The sequence below is a fragment of the Sander lucioperca genome, chromosome 16 (assembly GCF_008315115.2).
Source record: "Sander lucioperca isolate FBNREF2018 chromosome 16, SLUC_FBN_1.2, whole genome shotgun sequence".
NCBI lineage: Eukaryota > Metazoa > Chordata > Actinopteri > Perciformes > Percidae > Sander > Sander lucioperca.
In genome coordinates this window covers 7294372-7314952 of record NC_050188.1, presented here as the reverse complement: position 1 = coordinate 7314952, position 20581 = coordinate 7294372, and the positions used below count along the sequence as shown (strand labels likewise).

At 40.9% G+C, this 20581-nt stretch overlaps 1 protein-coding gene and 1 long non-coding RNA gene across 4 annotated transcripts in view; one reads left to right on the top strand and one right to left on the bottom strand.

The window, feature by feature from the left end:
* gmeb1 (glucocorticoid modulatory element binding protein 1) overlaps nt 1-16932 on the top strand; it is an 18912-nt gene extending 1980 nt beyond the window's left edge. For 2 of the 3 annotated variants that reach the window (XM_031278803.2, XM_035992829.1), the window contains exons 3-10: nt 864-916; nt 1380-1495; nt 4950-5053; nt 6709-6857; nt 8972-9097; nt 9232-9369; nt 10446-10583; nt 14212-16932. In XM_031278803.2, coding sequence (XP_031134663.1) covers nt 864-916; nt 1380-1495; nt 4950-5053; nt 6709-6857; nt 8972-9097; nt 9232-9369; nt 10446-10583; nt 14212-15065 — 1678 coding nt within the window. In that variant the 3' untranslated portion in view covers nt 15066-16932. The remainder of the gene's footprint in view (nt 1-863; nt 917-1379; nt 1496-4949; nt 5054-6708; nt 6858-8971; nt 9098-9231; nt 9370-10445; nt 10584-14211) is intronic. The other variant, XM_031278804.2, reaches the window with a different exon arrangement.
* The window catches only part of LOC116035621, a 24512-nt gene extending 3931 nt beyond the window's left edge, over nt 1-20581 (bottom strand). The window contains exons 1-2 of the long non-coding RNA XR_004101414.1: nt 20311-20581; nt 7439-7444 (exon numbers count right to left, since the gene is read on the bottom strand). This is a non-coding gene — a long non-coding RNA (uncharacterized LOC116035621). The remainder of the gene's footprint in view (nt 1-7438; nt 7445-20310) is intronic.

Sequence of the window (20581 nt, the reverse complement as noted above, 5' to 3'; positions counted from 1 at the left end):
AACACTGGTGGATTTATGAGAAATGGGAATCACCAGAGGCCTCACGATACAATATCATCACAATACTTATGTCACAATACAATATTATTGCGTTTTTAAACATATTCAAATAAGGTAAAGTCCGCACAACAGTTAAATGCTCTGAAAAAATACTTTAATAGTGCAAATAAGGCACACAACGTTTCAGCCCACAATTTGGCGTCCCTCAGGTGTATTGTAAGACAGTGAAGGTGAAATACTTTACCTTATTTGAACATTTACTTTTTTGTCCTGCACCAACAACTTCCTGGATGTGCACAACATCGTCTTTTTTTAATTTTAAACATATTGCAATACTCTGCGATATATAGCAATTTATTAGCTGTTTTCCAACTTAAATTTATTCCCAATTTCAAATTATGTCCCAAAAAGGAAAGTTTGTCAACATCTTTTTTATCTAAAACGATAAATGTCTCAGTTTGTTCATCAGAACCATTGCAGAGACGTCGTTGCTCCGTCCGGCGCTTAGCACCACCCAAGACGATTGTGATTGGTTTAAAGAAATGCCAATATACCAGAGCACGTTTTCTCCCATCCCAGAATGCTGTGTGGACTAGCCAGACCTTCCTCAGCAGCGCTGTGGAGGAAGGTCTGGCAAGAGACTAGGTGTACCCTAACTGAGACTGAAATTACAGTTCATTTCACTTTAAGACAATGTAAAGCAACAGAGACTGGACAGAGAGACAGGGACACTAGATTATCAGCCACCATTGATTACAGTGGGACAGAGAGTGCTTCGCCTAAGTAGATACTTTGATACGAGATAGATATAATCTATACTACCAAGAAGAAATGTGATAAAATGCCAACTGCTTTCTTTACAGAGATGAATCTGCTGAAACAGATGCAGCTGTCATGACTGTTGAAGCACATCCAGGTAAGAGATTGTCAGAATAATAACTTTTAGCGATGCTTTCACTTTGCACATTACAGTAGGGCTGCAACTAACGATTATTTTCATTGTCGATTTATCTGTTGATTATTTTCTCGATTAATGGATCACTAGTTTGGTCTGAAAAATGTGGATCAGTGTTTCCCAAAGCCCAAGATGACGTCCTCAAATGTATTGTTTTGTCCACAGCTCAAAGATGTTCAGTTTATTGAAAATGTTCACATTTAAGAAGCTGCAATCAGAGAATTGTTTTCATAATAAAGGACTCAAACAATTTTATATATATATATATATATATATATATATATATATATATATATATATATATATATATATATATATCTATATCTCAATTAACCAATAATCTTCGCAGCTCTACATTACAAAAGCATGTTTTCCTCCGGCGTTCTCATGTGTAAATGTTGTGTGTATCTTTTTAATCTTTCAGAACAAACTGATGGAGAGGACGTTGAAATTGGCTGTCCCATAACATGTGGCGAGAGTAAAGCTGTGTTGCTAGTGAAGAAATTTGTATGCCCAGGAATCAATGTAAAGTGTGTAAAGGTTGGTATTCATCATGGTTTTTAAAGGGACCGTTCAAAAAAAAAAAAAAAAATACATATTGTTCCTCTTACCTGTAGTGTTATTTATCAATCTAGATAGTTTTGGTGTGAGTTGCCCAATGTTGGAGATTCAACTTGGTTTGTGATGCTCAATGGGCTAAAAAGCATACATTTGAAAAACTCAACAGCAATGTCTTTTTCCTGAAATCATAACTGGTTACTCAAGCTAACCTGTGCTGTGTCATGGATGAATTTGTCTATTTTTTGGCGTTTTAAACACTAATAGCTGAGTACCATTTAGTCCCATTATAATCGAGATAAGGCAGACATTTCAATGGCCGATATCTCCAACACTGGGCAACTCACACCAAAGCAATCTAAATTGATAAATAGCACTAACAGGAAAAAAAATATATTTTTGGGGTGAACTGTCCCTTTAGTCTACATTGAAGCAAAACGGCAACTGCAGCAGGGTTTCACTATTGGTCTTCAAATGCTCATCCATATGCTACTATATAAGGCATATAGACTAATATTGAATGGTGAAAAGGCCTTTACAAATGGTAGTTGCTAAACATTACTGTACATTAGGGCTGGGAATCGTTCAAAATTTTTCGATACTGGTACCGATAACATGACCGTGACTCAAATACCAGTTCCTAATACCAATTTTATAAAACAAAAAGAAATTACAACATTACACATTACAGCACAAGTCTTTTCATTTATTTTTTTTAGCTCCTACTACGCGTGCGTAATGTAGAATTCTTCCTGCGTGTCTCTACGACGTGTAACGTTAGACAGCCAATCACAAACATTATTAGATCTTGGTAGAAGCATGCTGCGTGCTCATTGGCTCACTGACACTGATGAGATTTACTCCTCAGGTATTTAAATTGGGTATTGGATGATGAGGCATTTTTCAATACTCGATACTTTAAAGCACATGTGTCAAACATAAGGTTCGAGGCCCAAATCCAGCCCCTCGCTGATTTTGATCTGGCCCGCATATCAATTTAGGTTCACAATGCAATTTGGCCCACCTAGTTGTTATCACTTTTTCCGATGCTTTAGGTGCTTTTTTCGACGTTTTTGGCACTTTTTCCAGCATTTTATCTATTTTTTTTCAACTTTTTTGTTGCTTTTCTCTATGATGGCTTTTTTTTTTGGGGGGGGCTTTATGTGGACCAAACTGTAAGTGAGAAAGCTTTATGAGACATGCAATAATACAGTCAAAATATTTGACTTTTTCTCTTAAATAAAAGCATGTCGAACTGATGTTCTTCTCATTCTCCAGCGTGGCCCTTAGTGAAGTTGAGTTTGACACCCCTGTTTTAGAGGCAATTCGGTCGGTGCCTAAAAAGTATTGGATTCGGTACCCAGCCCTACTGTACATAGCTACATGGCAACTAGGTCATTCAATAGTCAGTCACTCAGCAGGAAAGAAACATGTTCTACTTCTGGTCCCTGAATAACCACCTATTTATTTCTTCAAATAGCATGACGCTGATTACAACTAGAAGTGGCCATGTGCTTACATAATTGAATGTTCTGGAAAATGAAATAGGATGAATGTTTTGAAAGTTTTTGCAGATGGTCTTGTTAATGTTTCCAAACAAAGTGTTATGAAAGAGTTGAATTTAACAAGTTACTGTTATAAAATCATAGCTGGTCAAGCTGAACCTGTAACAAGCAGCTAAAACCAGATTATTACTGTACCTTTTTCTTTCAAGTTTTTCTGGTCTCGGTATCTGTTCGCTGCTAGTACCAACAGTAAATTGTAGACTACACACTACTGTCACAATTGCATACATGCAGTAGTTTCCTTATAAAGAGTCTTTAGGGCATTAACAAAGGGTCAAATGACAAATGTAAGTGTGTTGGTTATGACCGTATAGACACTAAAACCACTTGTTTTTTTAAGATTTTGTTTTGTGGTATTTTTGCATTTTATATGGTATCCACTTCAAACACAAGGATAGATTTACTTTATCATCAGTCATGACTCACTGCTGCCCAACACTTGACTGACTCCCACAGCCCATAATACTGTATGTAGTGCACATTTCTACACCACGTAACATCCCCTCAGCATGGTATGAAAACATACGGCCGTGATTTTAAAATGCCAAAGCATAAAAATCTGCACTCTGCTCTTGCTATAGCATCACCATTTATCTGCAGAACAAAAAGAACCGTTTCTCCGGATGGACCCGGAACGTTAGTTTTCTGTGAATAAACGGTGATGCTATAGCAAGAGCAGAGTGCGGGATTTTTTTTCCTCTGTTCCAAGATGATGATATTTTCCAACGCACCGGCACAGAAGAATTTTTGGATATGCGAGTTGTTTCTTCAAAAGAAAATGCCAAAGCATGCCTTTAGGCCAGTATCAGCAAAGCAATATCAGACATATAAAGTACACTATGTATGCTGTTTTATCATCTGCTGTGGCCTTTACATTCAATCAATCAATCAATCAATCCATCTTTATTTGTATAACACTTTTCATACATATAAAATGTAACACAAAGTGCTTCACAGGAACCACACAAAGCGATGAGTGGCTTTGAAATTAATAAAACACTCAATAATAACAGCATTGACTCAAACTCAAAACAGGAGGTGAGGAAACGCTATGCTAAATCTCATCATTTTCAGTGTTTCCTTTAGGATTTTCTTTAGCAGTGGGGGCAGGTCTGTCCGAACAGCGCCCCCCCGCAAATGTTTTACGTATGAAACGGAACTGACACTTCGCTGCAACACAATAAAAAATATATTTATTCACCTCCTATAGGTATATTTTCAGTTGTGATTGAACTGTATTTTTTGAGGAACTATAGGGCACTTAACATCTACAACAGGTCTACAAAATGAATTAGAACGGACCCAGTGCGGTGACGATTTTGGTGGAGCTGTTCGTTTAATAGTCGACTCGGAAGAAAGCGAACGTTTTGACAATAAGTACGTGGAGTGAAACTGGACGGGCCCAATAACCTCTGAATAGTTCTACTTGTTGTTAAATTGCAATGCGAGCGGCAGCCAATGGGGGGTGCATTATGTAAGCAGATAATTTAAAAGGCAACCGCGACTACATTGTGCGTCTGCCCTATTTCTGTTACCGTGGCAGCAGACATTTTGCCATGGCGGGCCGCCACTACAAAATCAACATAGAGGAAACACTGATTTTACAGCGAGGAAACACCAGAGGCAGGATTAGAAATAGATGAAAACTCCAACTTGGTATATACCAACACATACACCAAGAAGTAAAACAGGCTAAAAATGCATGGATTAATAGACATACATACATAGATAAATAAATAAAGCTCAATTAAAAAGGCAGATTAAAAAGGTAGGTCTTTAGTTTGCTTTCAAAAGTATCAGCATTCTCTGCTGCCCACAGGCCATTGCACTCAATGTGGTTTCCTAACTAATGCTCTCTCTCTCTTCACTAGTATGAAGACCAGCTGATCAGCCCTAAGCAGTTTGTGCACATGTCTGGGAAAGCCACTCTGAAAGACTGGAAGAGAGCCATTCGGATGGGTGGAGTCATGCTAAGGTGAGGGGACTTCTATTTGGATTAGTGAGCCCAAAGGCCATATTTCAATTAACTGAGTTCTGGTTGCTTGCACTACACAACATTATAATTCATCACAGTCTGCATGCAAACTCTTACATATGTTCTGCAAGCAGAGATGATGTGACTCATCCAACATGAGTGAATATCCAAAACGATGACAAGATCAAGTATTGTGTGTAGCTTTATACAAGTAATTCCATCACTGCTGAGCTGTAATGACGCTGGGATTTTCATCAAACCTCTTGTGTCTCTTTGTCTGATGGAAATGTTCAGTGGGGAAAAAATGATCATATCAATTAGGCGAATCTCTGTGCGAGATGAGACTCCTTTCTCTGTTGCTGCTGCTTGTTTCGGCGGCCTCTGTTGATGGTTTTAAAAAGCAACTACAGCTGCAGCTTTTTAGTCAGGCGTTCGATAGGGCCGCTCCTTTATGGGGAAAAAAAACATAATCACACTTGTTTTGGTCAATATTGAAATTGCGATTATTTAACACGATGACTCATCGAGTTGTGGAAAGATGTTGCATTCATTGAACTTAAAAAGTAGTGAAACAGTTCAACAAATCAACAGTGAAAATACCTTAAACTGTGACATTTCCCTTTTAAATTTTTCCCATTGGAATTTTTTTCTTCCATTCTGAACACGTGACAAAATAAGAGTTCACTTGAAACGTACTGTGCAAAAATAATTGTTTTTCTCGATTACATTTTTTTTTTTTTTTGTGATCGTTAGGAGCTGAAATCAAAATCGCGATCAAAATTCGGATAATTGCACAGCCTTAGCGTTTCACTAGCCACATTGTTGATTGTATTACTATGTATTTTTTATGTTCCTTGCCTTTGTGATTCATTGTGATTTTTATTGGGTATCGGTGATTTGATTTGGTTTTATCAGGATCCCCGTTACCCCGTTATCCCCGCACTTTGTGACTCTGTCTGTGATAAGTGCTATATAAATAAACTTGACTTACTTGTTTAGGTTCATGGTGATAAGATGTTTCTTTTTTATAGACATATGCTATCCGTGCAGCTTTACAAATAATTATTTTATTTAGAAATATACTGCACTGCTTGCGGTTGTGGGATGCTTGTATTATTTTTGCATTCTTTTTCTCTCCTCTGAATAGTCCTACAACTCTGTTTGTATGGCATGCGAGTCAGTTGTTGCACTTCTCGCCACCCATGTTGGTTAAAAACAGGGCAACACTAAATTCAATTTTTTATTCTAGATCACCACTGAAAACTGTAAGACAAAATCCACAGACTGAGTTTGGGCCTGATTATAAAGCATGCAGATGTGTTGGCAGTACTGATGGGATTGGTGGTGGCCAATCAAAATGTTCTTTGTCTCTTCCATTTACTAACTTTAAAGCAATACCAAAAATTCTTTTCTACCTTAAAATAATGTTTCCAAAATCGTTTCAGTGGTTCATCAACTCTTCAGGCACTTCTGTATTCGCTTTGCGGCTCTCTACCGGCTATAACCGCACTATGCAAGTTTGCCAGATCGGGTAGCGGCTCTGTAGTTTCGAATGAGACTTAATGGACACAATTCGGCTTCCAACCTGTAGGGGGGCCGAAGAGGAAAAGTGCTTTGGTGTTGCTTTAACTTTAAGTTTGATTTCTGCCCACCAGAAAAATGATGGATTCGGGTCAGCTTGACTTCTACCAGCACAGCACTCTGTGCACCAACACATGTCGCAGCACCAAGTTTGACCTGTTGATCAACAACACGCGGTTCCCTCCTGACGGCTCCGGGCTGACCACGCCCACATCCTCTCAAGGTGAGAACACACCAAAGTCGGGGCTTTACCAATGCCACATTATTTGGGCTTTATGAATTTTGTGTCAGATTATGTCATATTGTATGAGTAAGAAAACTAAATAGTTTTTTTTTAGCAGATGTATTGTACTGAATGGCAAGAGTCAAATATAAAAAAAGATAACTCTGTTTGTCGTCAAACTAGTATAAGAAAAAAAAAAGTATAAGACTGTGAAAATATGCAATTAGAAAGACTATAAGCAAGCACAATTGGATGTGTAGACAGGAGTGCAGTAGGTTCAAACTTACAGTTTCATTGACAGTCCACCTGCCGCAATTTTTTTTGGGTCTGAATGCCCCGTAATTAGGGCTGGGTACCGAAACCGGTTCCACTATGGATCCGGTTCCTACGCAAACGGTAGTATTCAGACCGGATTAGAACGCAAATTTCGGTTCCTCATTTCGGATCTGACTGAAATATTTTCCTGAAACGGACGTAAACATATTAGTCTACTGTTAGCTAGCTATCGTAAATGTAGGCTACTTTTAAAATGGCATATTTTCCCTCTGGGCTCACCAAAACGGACGTAAAGGCATATTAACCATTCACTGCACATGATCGCTAGTAAAATTGTCTGCCCTTTCAAACTCATACCTGTGTGTCCAGGCCTCTTGGTCACAATCTGAGAGAAGTTTCTCCTGTGCAGGACATGCATTAAGATAGGAGAGGTGTAGTATCTCACCAGAGAAGGCAAATATGGTAATTCTTCTGCAAAAGAACTGCTAAAGTTTGAAGCTGGTTGGCATACCAACTCAACAACATTTATTTTGTTGTTACTTGTTAATAGTGTAACTGTTGTTTGTTAAATTATTGTAGTTATGTGTTTACTTATTATATATTTAAGTACTTTAAAACGTTAATATATTGTTAAATTTAAATCATTTTCAATTTAAAAAAAATAAAAGAGCCTTTCTTTGATGTAATTTTTCAGTTTTTCAAGAATCGGTTTAGGAATCGGAATTGTTTTAAAAGTACCGGTTCGGCATCGGAATTGTAAAAATTCAAACGGTACCCAACCCTACCCGTAATAGTACTGTATGTGTCCATTGTCAGCGTCATTTCCCCGCTTCCCGTTCATCTCTATGGGAGCAGCCGTGCAAAGCATTCTGGTAGAGCTGCGGGGACTTTGGAGAAGCGGGGCGTCGTGTCGCCCTCTCCTCATTTGCATAAAGTTGGTTGGATTCAACTTTATGCAAATGAGGAGCGGCTGGCTCAGCTCACTGCCTCTCAAAAGCTGACACAAATTAATTTAAACTGACCGTTGTCAGACAGATTCAGCAACTGCATGGCCTATTTCTTTTGTTTTGGTGAACTATTTTCGTGAAATACGAGATCGTATTCCAAACAAGCCACCATTATGGTCAGTTTTGAAATTCGGGAGCAGCCAGCCCCACGTGACGCGTTTGTCCAATCAGCTGCAGCCATCACAGTTGTAAGAGGGTGAAGACTGTTTTCTTTGCTTGTCTGTGGGCAGTGGAGAGAAACTGGTGGCGAGCCCACTAGCGTGCAATGCTGGGAAGCAGGGCGATCCCATCCGTGAAAACAACTCGTATATGGACATCCGACACTCTAGACGTAGAGTCAGCTGGCAAAAGTTTGCTGCACGTTTTTAATGAACCAAACGAGCAAATTCACATGATCTTAGTTCTGCTGACCCCTCAAATCTCAGACATTGGACACACCAGCATAGAGCTGAAGATCTTTGCCCAGTCGAGTTTGGTCTTAATTTCTCTCATTTTACACGGGTTCGGGCTGGTGCTCCGGTTGCGCGGTGAATGAGCGGTCAGGTGATGCGTTTCGATTACCGCGAAAATGGATGCTGAGGAGGTGAAACGGAGGCTGGCCTCTGGAGGACTTATTTTATTTCTTTGTTCCAACTTCCAAGTGGCCTATAGCCTACGTTAGTCATGAATAAATTATGTTAAAAAGCTGTCAATCAAAATGTACTTGTCGGGCTCGTGCCGAATTCTGTTGGGCTTTTAAGGCCCAATTACAGCTCTACACCAGCACACACGACAGTTCTTTTGTTGGTCTGTGTTCCTAGCATAATGCCTGCTCTCTTGTGTAAATTGCAGCTCAGGTGGTCCTGGGTAATGGTGGGACAGCGGGCGAGGACAGAGCAGAGGTTCTGAGTGCGAAGATGGACTGGATTTCAAGCTCGCTGGAGGCCGTGGACAGAAAGGAATCGAACGAGATCTCAGGTCACAGAGCGCACACATCCCATCGCAGACGGTTCATTTCAGCACAGTGATAGCTTTAGCTGGCGATCATACGCACATAAACACAGGGCACAGCGGCGACTGAGACTTGCGTGTGTTGTCTGTTCTGTCCACAGAGGACACGCTGAACTTCTGGAAGGGTATCGCCGATGTGGGTTTGCTGGGCGAAGTGGTGACCAACATCAGCACAGAGCTGCTGGAGCTGCTGAATGGCGTGCAGCAGCGCAGGGAGCCGGCTGGCTTACAGGACACAGGTACGGAACAACGCTAAAGTTCACTTGCTGCTGCGAAAGCATAATCCAAATTAGAGCCCGACCGATAAAGGATTTTTAAGGCCGATATCCATACATATATTCGGTGATTTAAAAATCAGATATTCCGATATATCAGCCGATATATATTTAAAAAACAAATCCAGAAACGCGTAACAAAACATAAACAGATTTCCCTAACATTAGTTATTTGTAGTTATTTATGAGTCCTCACTAAAATAATATGATGATGCAGTTTAAAAATAAACGTGTTTGTTTTATTGTCACAACAGAACAGAGGAACAACAAAATATTCTAATTATATATTCTAAATATATATAAGTTCTAATAAATAAAATGTATAAAAATACAAACTTAAGATATGAAAGTTAAAGTCCTTTGAACAAAAACACAATAACATGATGGCGCAGTGGATATGACACATGCCTTTGGTGTCGGAGATCCGGGTTCGATTCCCCCTGTGATACATCAACCAATGTGTCCCTGAGCAAGACACTTAACCCCTAGTTGCTCCAGAGGTGTGATATATAGCAATTGTAAGTCGCTTTGGATAAAAGCGTCAGCTAAATGACATGTAATGTAACAAAAATCAAAGAGTGTCGCCAACAGGGATGTTGTAGGGCGCCCTCTGGTGAACAAACTATGCAACGGCAACACTCATAACATGGTTGAAGGGTGTTTCGTCCGTTTTTTTCTTTTTTAAATATTCATTTATCGGCCATTATAAATGCCGATACCCATAGTTTGGAAAATGCCTAATATCGGCCGATAATATCGGCCTGCCGATATATCGGTTGGGCTCTAATCCAAATAGACCATTATATAGGAGTTAGGGCTCGCTGCAAGGAGCATGAACCAGAAACAAATGGAAAGAAAGAACAAATTCAGCTGCTGATGGATGGTAAAAACCAACACCAGAAAGCTATTTTTTTTTCCTGTTGGTTTTGTGTAACAATATTGACTGGAAATGTAATGAGTCCCTGTTTACAACAGCTGAATTTGTTCCTCCTTTCTGACTGACCAAGTGACCCTTTGATTGATTGCCGCACTGATCCCAGATTCCTGTCTGGTAGAGGTGGCGGTGCTCAGCAACCTTGCCCAAGTGTTCGGCCTGCTCGACTCGGTCAAGAAGACGCTGGAGAAGACGAGGCAGCAGATGGATCCCAGCCAGGAGCACACCCTCAGCACACTCACCAGTGAGTACAGAACGAAAGCAGCTGCCTCACTGATTCTCTTAAAAGGGATAGTTTGGATTCTTTTTTAAAGCGGGGTTGTATGAGGTCCATTAGTCAGTGTATTAGCTACAGTAGATGTCTGTCGGCACGTCCCTAGTTTGGAGAACTATGAAGGTAAATATGGTGCAAAAAGGGAGAGCTTGTAGAATACAATGTGAGAACTTGCAGAACAAAAAATCTGAACTTGTATGTTAAAATTTGCACTTGTAAAAATACAATTTGCACTTGTAAAAAATATTCACACACATGTGATCTGAATTTGAAGTCATAGAAAGAAAAAAAACATGAGAGCTTGTAAAAAAAATCTGAACTTGTAAGTTGAAATTTGCACTTGTAGAAAATGTTCACACACCTGTATTCTGAATGTGAAGTTACAGAAAAAATATTCACAAATGTGTAGATTGATATTTACATGAACACAATGACAGCTGCAAACTTATAATGCAACATTTACTCGTATACTTTTTTTTTTTACTCTGGTACATTTTCCATCACAACCACAACTCAGTGATTACAACCTCTGGAATCTGTCACTGCAACCTTACATATGTGCTCTCTCGCATCACAAAGTGGCCAATCTGCGCACCTCGACTTTCACAACACTCTTGACGATACATTTGGTGCAAAACTAATTTGTACCTGTGGACTTAGACTGTGGAGCTCTGAGCTAACAGAACGGGAAAAGCAGGGTTTCTATCGCCAGATGAGGGACAACTCTGTCTGGCTTATTTATGTAGCATGGAAACTTGGTGGAATAGCATGCTAGCGTTAGCTAACTAGCAGCCAGCCCGCTTCTAAATAAATACCTTTTAATTATCTAAACACTTTTTAACAGTCAAACTAAAACACTGGCGGTGAGCTCCACGGCCTGCAGCCGCAGACGGACTGTCATTTGTGAATATTTTTTCTGTAACTTTTCTACAAGTGCAAATTTCAACTCTTTCAGATTTTTTTTTCTTTGTATGACTTCAAATTCAGATCACATGTGTGTGAATATTTTTTACAAGTGCAAATTTTATTTTTACAAGTGCAAATAAAATTTTTACAAGTGCAAATTTTAACATACAAGTTCAGATTTTTTGTTCTGCAAGTTCTCACATTGTATTCTACAAGCTCTCCCTTTTTGCACCATATTTACCTTCATAGAGAACCAGGCGGGACTCATGACACAGAAGCTAAGCAACGTACTTCTGTGCATGTGGGCAGCAGCTAAACGCATTTTAGCCACCTGAAAAAAGGACCACCAAAAAAATATCTACTGTATATCAGTTTAAGTGTTCGCTATATTTAGAATATTTTCACCGCTTTACCTCGCTGTCAGACAGCCCTTTTCGACAGGGAAACTGAAGCCGTTATATCCGTCTACGCTCTCTTCAAAGCCACCAGACTCCTTTGACAAAAACAGTAATTTAACCTCGCAGAACACGGGGAGTTGCTGCTCTACCTCTGCATCGATCAGTTAGTTAGTTAGTGTTATTATGTTACATTTGGTGTTTTAAAAGGTTAAAACAGCAAATGTAACACAATATTCGACAGCAGTACATTGCTAAGCTTCTGTGCCGGTACTAGAGGATGGATAGTCAAAAGAAAGACAGCCAAATTGCCAAAACGGCAGTCCACAAACCAACGGGTGACGTCCCTGCTGCTACAGCCACTATTTTTACAGTCTATGCTTCAACACTGACACATATCACTACACCTGAGGAACGAGACGCTCTGTATTTCACTGTGTGTATTTAAGACAGGGAGAGAGGAGGAGGGCTAGGATCATTTAACAATGTTGCCAACATGTTGTTTATCATCATACCTTAACAGTGTGGGGAACAAACTGCCAGGTCATAATTAATTAAGAGAAGCCTCGTCTGTTGTTTCCCAGCCTTTGATATTTTGTATGCAGTTCTGGTTAAAATTTGCACTGACTGCACACAAATACGATTTTTTTCTTTGCCACTTGGTATAAAAATGACAGTGTACATGTTTCACCTGTTATAGTCCTGCATCACCTCATCGACATTAATTAGACTAACGGCTGTCAATCCCAGGTCACAGGTGAGAGCGATGTTCACTATTAGGTCCTTTTTTCTTGGTGTGACAAAACAATGCCACACTGTTTGAAAACCCAGCATCTGAGGTAGGATATGAAGAGGATAACATTTAAGTACAGATTAAATTATAAATATTTATTTTTGATTATTTATTGATAGGGCTGTCAAACGATTAATTTTTTTTAATTGCGATTAATCGCTGAATTTCTATAGTTAATCGCGATTAATCGCATATTTTATCACATGATTAAAATTCTATTTTGCATTTCAGAACAGTTTTTCAGTACATATTAACAATTGAAAGCAATTCTTACCAGTGTATCTTGAATGGGAATCAAATGAATGCAAAGAAAGTTACTTTATGAACTTGATTTTAAGATTTGTAATTATTTATTTACTGTAAACAAAATAAAAATGTGTGAATCTGTCATTATTGCACAATTCCTCCAAGTACCTAACTAAAAAACTAAAAATCCCTATCCTTACCAGAGTCAATATAGTGTTTAGTAACTCCTAAATAATGTTGATTACTCACTGACGTCCAGTGATCACCGATTAATGAGACAGCGTTTGCAGCACTTTGCAGCTGTTCCAGTTGGGCTGCTTTCTCCGTGTCGTACAGGCTGTGTGGCCGTGAAAACTACTGTCCCTCTCGACGGCAACGAGACGGGTCAGACCACGCCAACCGTAGTACGTCTGTAAGACCCGAGCCCTTTACGATGCTGACAGGTCTGCAGTTAGCCCGCATGCTAGCGGGTAGCATCACATTAACTGTACTACTATGCTTAGCTCCGTAGGTGGTAGCTCAAGCTTGACGTGCTTCGGTGATATCTTAATTCGGCTTTACACAATGTGCATATGGCTTTCGACTTGTCTACGAGCCGTCCGGGAGTTTTGGAAACTAAAAAGCTCCATTCAGAGTTATTGCTGCTGTCTTTCTCTATCATGCCTGCAGCCTGCAGCAGCAGGATGTGTTACGAGGAAGTGGCAGCTTGATGATAAGTAACGGTGCTGCAAAGGGTCAAAATAGTAGCCTGTTAGGCACGACGCAAAGCCGAGTGAAGTGTAAAATAAATGAATAAATGCCAGCATGCGATTAACGCTGACAGCCCTATTTATTGAGTTAATATATTAAGTAAAATCCCATTCATCATTGCCTTGGTTTGGCAGTTGAATCATCAGTACAAAAGATGAACAACAACAGCGTTGTATCTGGATAAAATATCTGCTTCTTTGATTAAAAAGGCAAATGACCTGAAATGATGATGCAGGACTTTACTATACAAATAAGGGAAACAAGCCCAAACCAGTAGCTGTGTGCAGCTCCTGTGTAGTCAGCTGTTTGTGTGAGTTTGTTATGTTACCACAGTGTTTAAATACGGAAAATACTAACTAAAAAGGACGGATGGCATTTTAATTTAGTCAATGTTGTGTATGTTTTGAGATTGGACATGACATTTGCTGACTTAAGTATGCCCACCATCGTAGATAAATGATCTTGTAGAAGAAACTGACCTGAGTCCTGTGTTGTGTGCTCTGTGTAGACCTGGAGGTGCAGCTGGAAGAACAGAGGAAGCAGCAGCAGGTGCGAGCTCTGCTGTCCTGCCCGCAGCCCGCCAAAAACAAAACTCCCACCAAGCGCCAGACCAAGCGACCGCGTCTCCAGAGGCCCGCCTCCACCACCACCCTCGTGACCTCGTCCCTCAACCAGCAGGCCGCCCTGCAGCCCCAGCAGTTCACCGTGCTCTCCCCCATCTCGCTGTCCTCGGTGGGCCAGCCGTTTACCATGGCGGGCCTGCCCATCGCCTCTCTGGCCCAGTCCTCCAACACGGTCACCCTGCTCCCCGCCGGCTCACAGCTCTTCACCCGCTACATGGTGACCGGCGGAGACGGAAAAGGGGACACCATCACCTTGCACCCGTCCTCGGGCCTCACACTGGTGGGCACCGCCATGCAGGACTCCAGCCAGCTGGGCACCATGGTGAGCCCCATAGAGCTGCTGCACCTGAGCCAGCAGGCCGGCGGCGGCGAGATGGTGCCCATAGAAGGCCAGGTGATGGACGGTGCCATGCTGGTGCAGCAGGAGGTGATGCAGAGCGAGGCGGAGGCCGGCCAGGAGCACACGGTTATCGAGATCAACCCGGCTCCCATGGAGCAGGCGGTGGGGGTGATGGAGCTGCAGCTGAGCGAGGAGTCGGGCAGAGACGGGGCTGCCATGATGGTCCAGAGCGCGATGGAGGTGACGATGGCTGCAGCAGGGGAGGAGACGCAGTGCCAAATGCAGGAGGCACAGACTGGGGGGGTTCAGGGGCTGCAGCTGGATGCCAGCGGACAGTTGTCAGGGGTACAGATAGTGGTGATAGAAGAAAACACTCAGGAAGAAAACACGGTCAAATGAAATCCACCTCCTATTTTATCCAGCAGAGCAGGTATGGACTCATACGGAGCGATCACAGACTTGTGAAACTGTAAATACACAGAATTTCCAAATCCACAAATTGCCTTGGCCTAAGACCAAGCTCTAGGGGTAGCCATTTCCCTTTTTTGTGTGTGTGTGTGTGTGTGTGTGTGTGTGTGTGTGTGTGTGTGTGTGTGTGTGTGTGTGTGTGTGTGTGTGTGTGTGTGTGTACATGCTCCTCTCAACTTGTTGATTTTCATTGAAACAAAAAGACATCGCAACAAGGAATCTACAGTATGCTTCTGTTTGTTTTGTATTTAAAGTATGATTCTAGGTTTATTACAACTTAGGTCAAATGCGTGTCATTTTGGCTATGATTTCTAGCTGTAATTATAACTTTGTACTCAGCAAGTTAAACACTGAGAAATGGGAATGTGTCAATATTTCTTGACAGAAGTCAAACGGGGACCGGACACCTGAGTAGTCAGACAATCAGGTTAGCCACACCTAAAATGTCTGTTTTCCTGTACAATGATGGATTATTACCGACATTTTCGGTGTGCTAACTTTCACGTTTACCTACAAATAAAACGGGGGAGGATCAGACTTTCCCTAAACACGGTCCCCAGACCCGTACCAGGTCCGTTTGCTACTGAGCCGTGAGGAAACAAAATGATTTGGCAAAAAGAGCTGAATAATGGTAACGTTTCAGGCTATTTTTGCGAACCTATGGATACTGATTTTGATCTTAAATATGTCGATCAACACCGACTTAGCTTGATCTAATCACTCAATCTGTGAATGCTGTGCTCATGTTACTGTAGCTACCATTTAGGAGAGAAAAAGCCTGGTGTCTTAACCTTTATTTTGGTCACAAAAGTGGTTCACAACTACTTTGTCAATTTAAAAATGATCTGTAGAGCTGTCTGCTTGTGTTTCTTGCCCCATGTGGCTTCGTTGAAGAGATGTCACTGTGTCCCCAGATCTCAGCAATAACCTCGGTCAGTACAAAGTCATCAAAACCAACAGAAACGATGGCCAAAATGACAACAAAAAAATACCTCTGTTGTAATAATCTGGAATCATCCTTCAAGCCTCCAAGAACAACCTGAGGACAAGGGAATGCACTGCAACTGTAAAGTCTTAATGGTGCTGATGGACACTGACTCAGTAGCAGCGGGCTGCAAGTCCCAGCCCTCTACTGTTGATCAGACGTATTACCAGTTAACAGTGTTGCTGTCACTTCAGGCTGGGATTAATTGCACTGTTGTGTCGTAGTGTCGCATCCAAGCTGTAATGTTTTTTGCACTGTGTGGCGTCCTTACAGGACTACAGGAAGATGTTTGCAACAATGCCTGCTCTCCAAACATTTCTTTAGAATTTGAGTGTTTTTTATGTGCATAGTTAAATGGAAAACAGACTCAACTTCTCCTCTCACTGGATATGCATCGCTTATGCACTTATTCTCTCAGTGGTTTCTTATTGCCTGTTTTCATTCACAAACTTTTTTACTGTGTTCATCTACGTTTTTTTTTCTCAGTATGATAGATAGTGTGAGCTACTGGGCTTATTGTTTAAGTCAATCTATATATATATATATATATATATATATATATATATAAACATATATGTATACCTAAATGTCAAACTCGGTATGCCTGTATTTTAGTGTCATTTATTAGTTTCCGAACTGAAGAGTTGGGCCTCTCTGTTTAAGTTGCAACATGGATTAATTTATGCTCCCGGCTGTAATTTACATCAACAAAGACTTGTGCATTTCCAATAATTTAATTTAACAAATGAGGGTATTTGCATACTGACTTTGTAATGTGTTTTAATATCAGATTAAAACAGAAAACAAAACAAACGCGAGTGGCTGTTTCAGTGTTTTACCACCAGAGAGCGCTGTGTGCTCACTCTACCACGGGGCTGAAACTGGAGATGAGTGTTATAGCTGCATTAATACACGGTGGAAAATAGTCTGCTGCTGTAATCTCTGACTCCTCCATGTGTCAGGCTTATTGCAGTATACAGTGTAATCTGCACCGTCATGAGTGCTGTCCGTGATGGGCAGGCCTCTGGAGGCTGATCCGTGCTGACAGGGCACCAGGGCTCGCTGGTAATTACGTTTCTCTCTTCTTGTAGCCCCAAATATTCCCAGACAGCCTGTAGTCTGTGAGGGGACAGGCAAGAGGATTTTGGTTATACAAGCACAAAAACAGGCATATGCACAAACCAAAGGGCTGAAATGGACGCCTAGATCAGTAGTTCCAAACCTTTTTGGTCTGGGGTCCCCCAACAGCTCTGTCAGATGACCTCATGTACCCCTTTCATCAATTCCCAATGTATGTTCCAAATGTATAATTTATTATATAAAGGTGGATGTTGTTATAATTGAACAGTCAATATTAAGGTTGGTCAGCAATCATACTACTACTAGGCTACTACTACTGGAGTGAAGCTGAATGTTTCAACCATTTATCCATTACCATTACTTTTAGCTAACTATTTCATCCATTTATCTGTTAACGTTACTTTTAGCTAACTATATCAACCATTTACCTATTAACGTTACTTTTAGCTAACTATATCAACCATTTATCCATTAACGTTACTTTTAGCTAACTATATCAACCATTTATCCATTAACGTTACTTTTAGCTAACTATATCAACCATTTATCCATTAACGTTACTTTTAGCTAACTATATCAACCATTTATCCATTAACGTTACTTTTAGCTAACTATATCAACCATTTATCCTTTAAAGGTGCAATATGTAATACTGACAGCTAGTGTTTAAAACAGTTACTGCAGTACAAATTCAAAATACTGGAGAGAGTCGTCTCCCCCACCCCCTCCTCCCCAGATTCGAAGTTCACGGAGGTTGCCAGGCTGAGACCGCAGCATCCACAACATTGTTGCTGGACGCTTGTCTCACATAGCCAGACTTCACAGCACAGCAGAGTAGCTAACGTCAGATTCTGGATATATTCATAAGTCATAAAAGCCCGTCCTCACGCAGAGCTCTGTACCCAACTGACAGGCACACTTTTCTGCTTAGAATTACAGTAGAAACCACTAAAACACAACAACCTCGCCGTCCTCTCCACCCGACAGACAGACACACTTCCTTGGCTTAGAATTACGGTAGGAACCTTTAAACATACCACTACCTTGCCGTCCTTTCCACCTGACTGAACACAATTTATTGGCTTAGAATTACGGCAACAATGGCTAAACACACTGCAAACTCACGGTCCTCTCTTCCCGATTTACAGCCCCTCTTGGCTTAAAATAACTCACCGTTGTCGGCTATGGCCGATGAGCAGGCTACATGTACTATAATTATAACAACCATTTATCCATTAACGTTACTTTTAGCTAACTATTTCAAACGTTTTTCCATTATTTTTAGCTAATTATTTGAACTGCTTAGTCATTACTTTTAGCTTTTTATTTCTGCCATTTATTCATTACTTTTAGCTACCTGTACTTCTGTGCTTGCTTGCTAACTAGTTTTCACATACTCTAACATAACTGCAACATGTAGTGTTAACAGTTGACTTGATGTAATGTGGATATATATTGTTAATCAAATCATAATTTCAAATTTTTCCAAATTAGTTAAGCTACTTTACAATCTTTCCATGTACCCCCTAGCAACTGGTTGGGAATCACTGCTCTAGATGAACTGATTGTAGGTGTGTTGAGTACAAAAGGGAAAAATCCCATCATCAGCAGCTAAATGTGAAGCTGCTGGGGCCAGGTGAGGGCTAAGAGGTTGAGAAACCGAAACCACAGGGGTCATTGTGTGGTGTAGGGGGAGAGGATATGCTGTTCAAGTAAATTACAGAGGTGTTCCATAGGCCGTGGATTGGTTTTCTTCACGTTGTGCACAAGACAAAGAAAACAGGAGCAGCAGAAGCATCTGTTACGTGTCGGAAATGCCTCAAAGACTCCCGTGGGGTTGAAAGGCTGTTAAAAGAGAGGCCAACAGGGATGACATTTTGTCAGTATCGCCTCAGATACAGCAGGTTTAGTTGAAAATACACAAGCGTGACATCTTGTAGTCAGTGTATCTTACAGGGAGGACCGCTTGGAGCTCTAGCTATAGCATCGCAGGAGGAAAACGGGCTCATAAACAAACTCTGTCATCATACTCCAGCAGCTTCAACACATACGCTTGAAATAAAAATGAAGTGACACATGCAGTTATGAGTAAGGGTTTCAGCTGGTTTGAAATAATGTTCTTTACATTTTTTTCACGATCATTAACATAAGTCTGCATATTTATTCTATACATGCTCTCTAAGCTTGCCTGCTAATGAACTGGGATTGTTCAAGGAGTGATAGAATGATTATATAGGGTATTTCACACTGTTCCTTAAGGTCTCCGCTGATTGGTTGAGTGAAGCACATACACATACAGTGGAGAAGAGACAGCAGGTCTCATATTTCAGACACTGCAATGTTATACATTGTTCGTCTGCTATTTCGTTACTAAATTCACTTCTGAGACTTTTTTATGCAAGAAATCAACTATATAAAGCTCAAATATGGGCCGTTTTATGAAAATTGATGGCTAATTGCAAATTTGGTAAGACGTGTCGGACTTCAGGAGCTCCACACAGTCTGACGAGACAGCGGCAGCCCGCTGCGCTCCATACCCAGGGCAAAGTCACCGTTTCTGGGTTACTGGACTACCAGGGCTCGGGGCCCCGCAGCGAGGCAGCAACCCAGGCAGCACCGGCTGCTGTCACGTTTGCCTGCAGAGCTCCTGAACTCCGACACACAGTTGGACAAATTTTGCAATTAGCCATCAATTTTCATAAAACGGTCCATATTTGATCTCTACATAGTTGATTTCTCGCATAAAAAAGTCTCAGAAGTGAATTTAGTGATGAAATAGCAGACGAACAATGTATAAAATTTCTGAGACCTGCGCGACCTAGATTCACAAGACAAACTGGTCCCAGATCAGTCAGTGGCCTATGTAAATTTTGGGGCGTTACAAAGAGAAGGTAGAGCCAAATAAGGTAGGAGTTGAGGAGTTGACGTCAACTTTTAGCTTTGTTGAGATTCGCCCGTTTTCAGCGGCAGTTTCAAATTGTGAGATTTGCAGAGGAAAGAGGTGTCAATGGGACTTTGAGGTTCTATGTATGTCCTTTTTACCCAACTGTCGTTATTCAACTATGACAAGGTAAACTTGGTTTTGCATTCTATCACCCCTTTAAAGCTTACGTGATCGCGCCCCCACCCGCACCCCTCCTCGATGCAGTTGCTAGCAGCTATGGAGAACACGGAGGATTAAAAAAACATGATGGACTCTTCAGAAGAGGTAATTATCTTCATTCGAGTTTCTGCGCTGGAAAGTCACCGGATGACACAATCTTGTGAATATAGCCATACTGAGAAATACAGAGAGAGTTGTGTGGAGCTGATAGTCTTACTTAGCTTTGTAGCAACTCATTTGGCAATGGCTTGAATGTAACAGACGTTTATTAATGTCAAA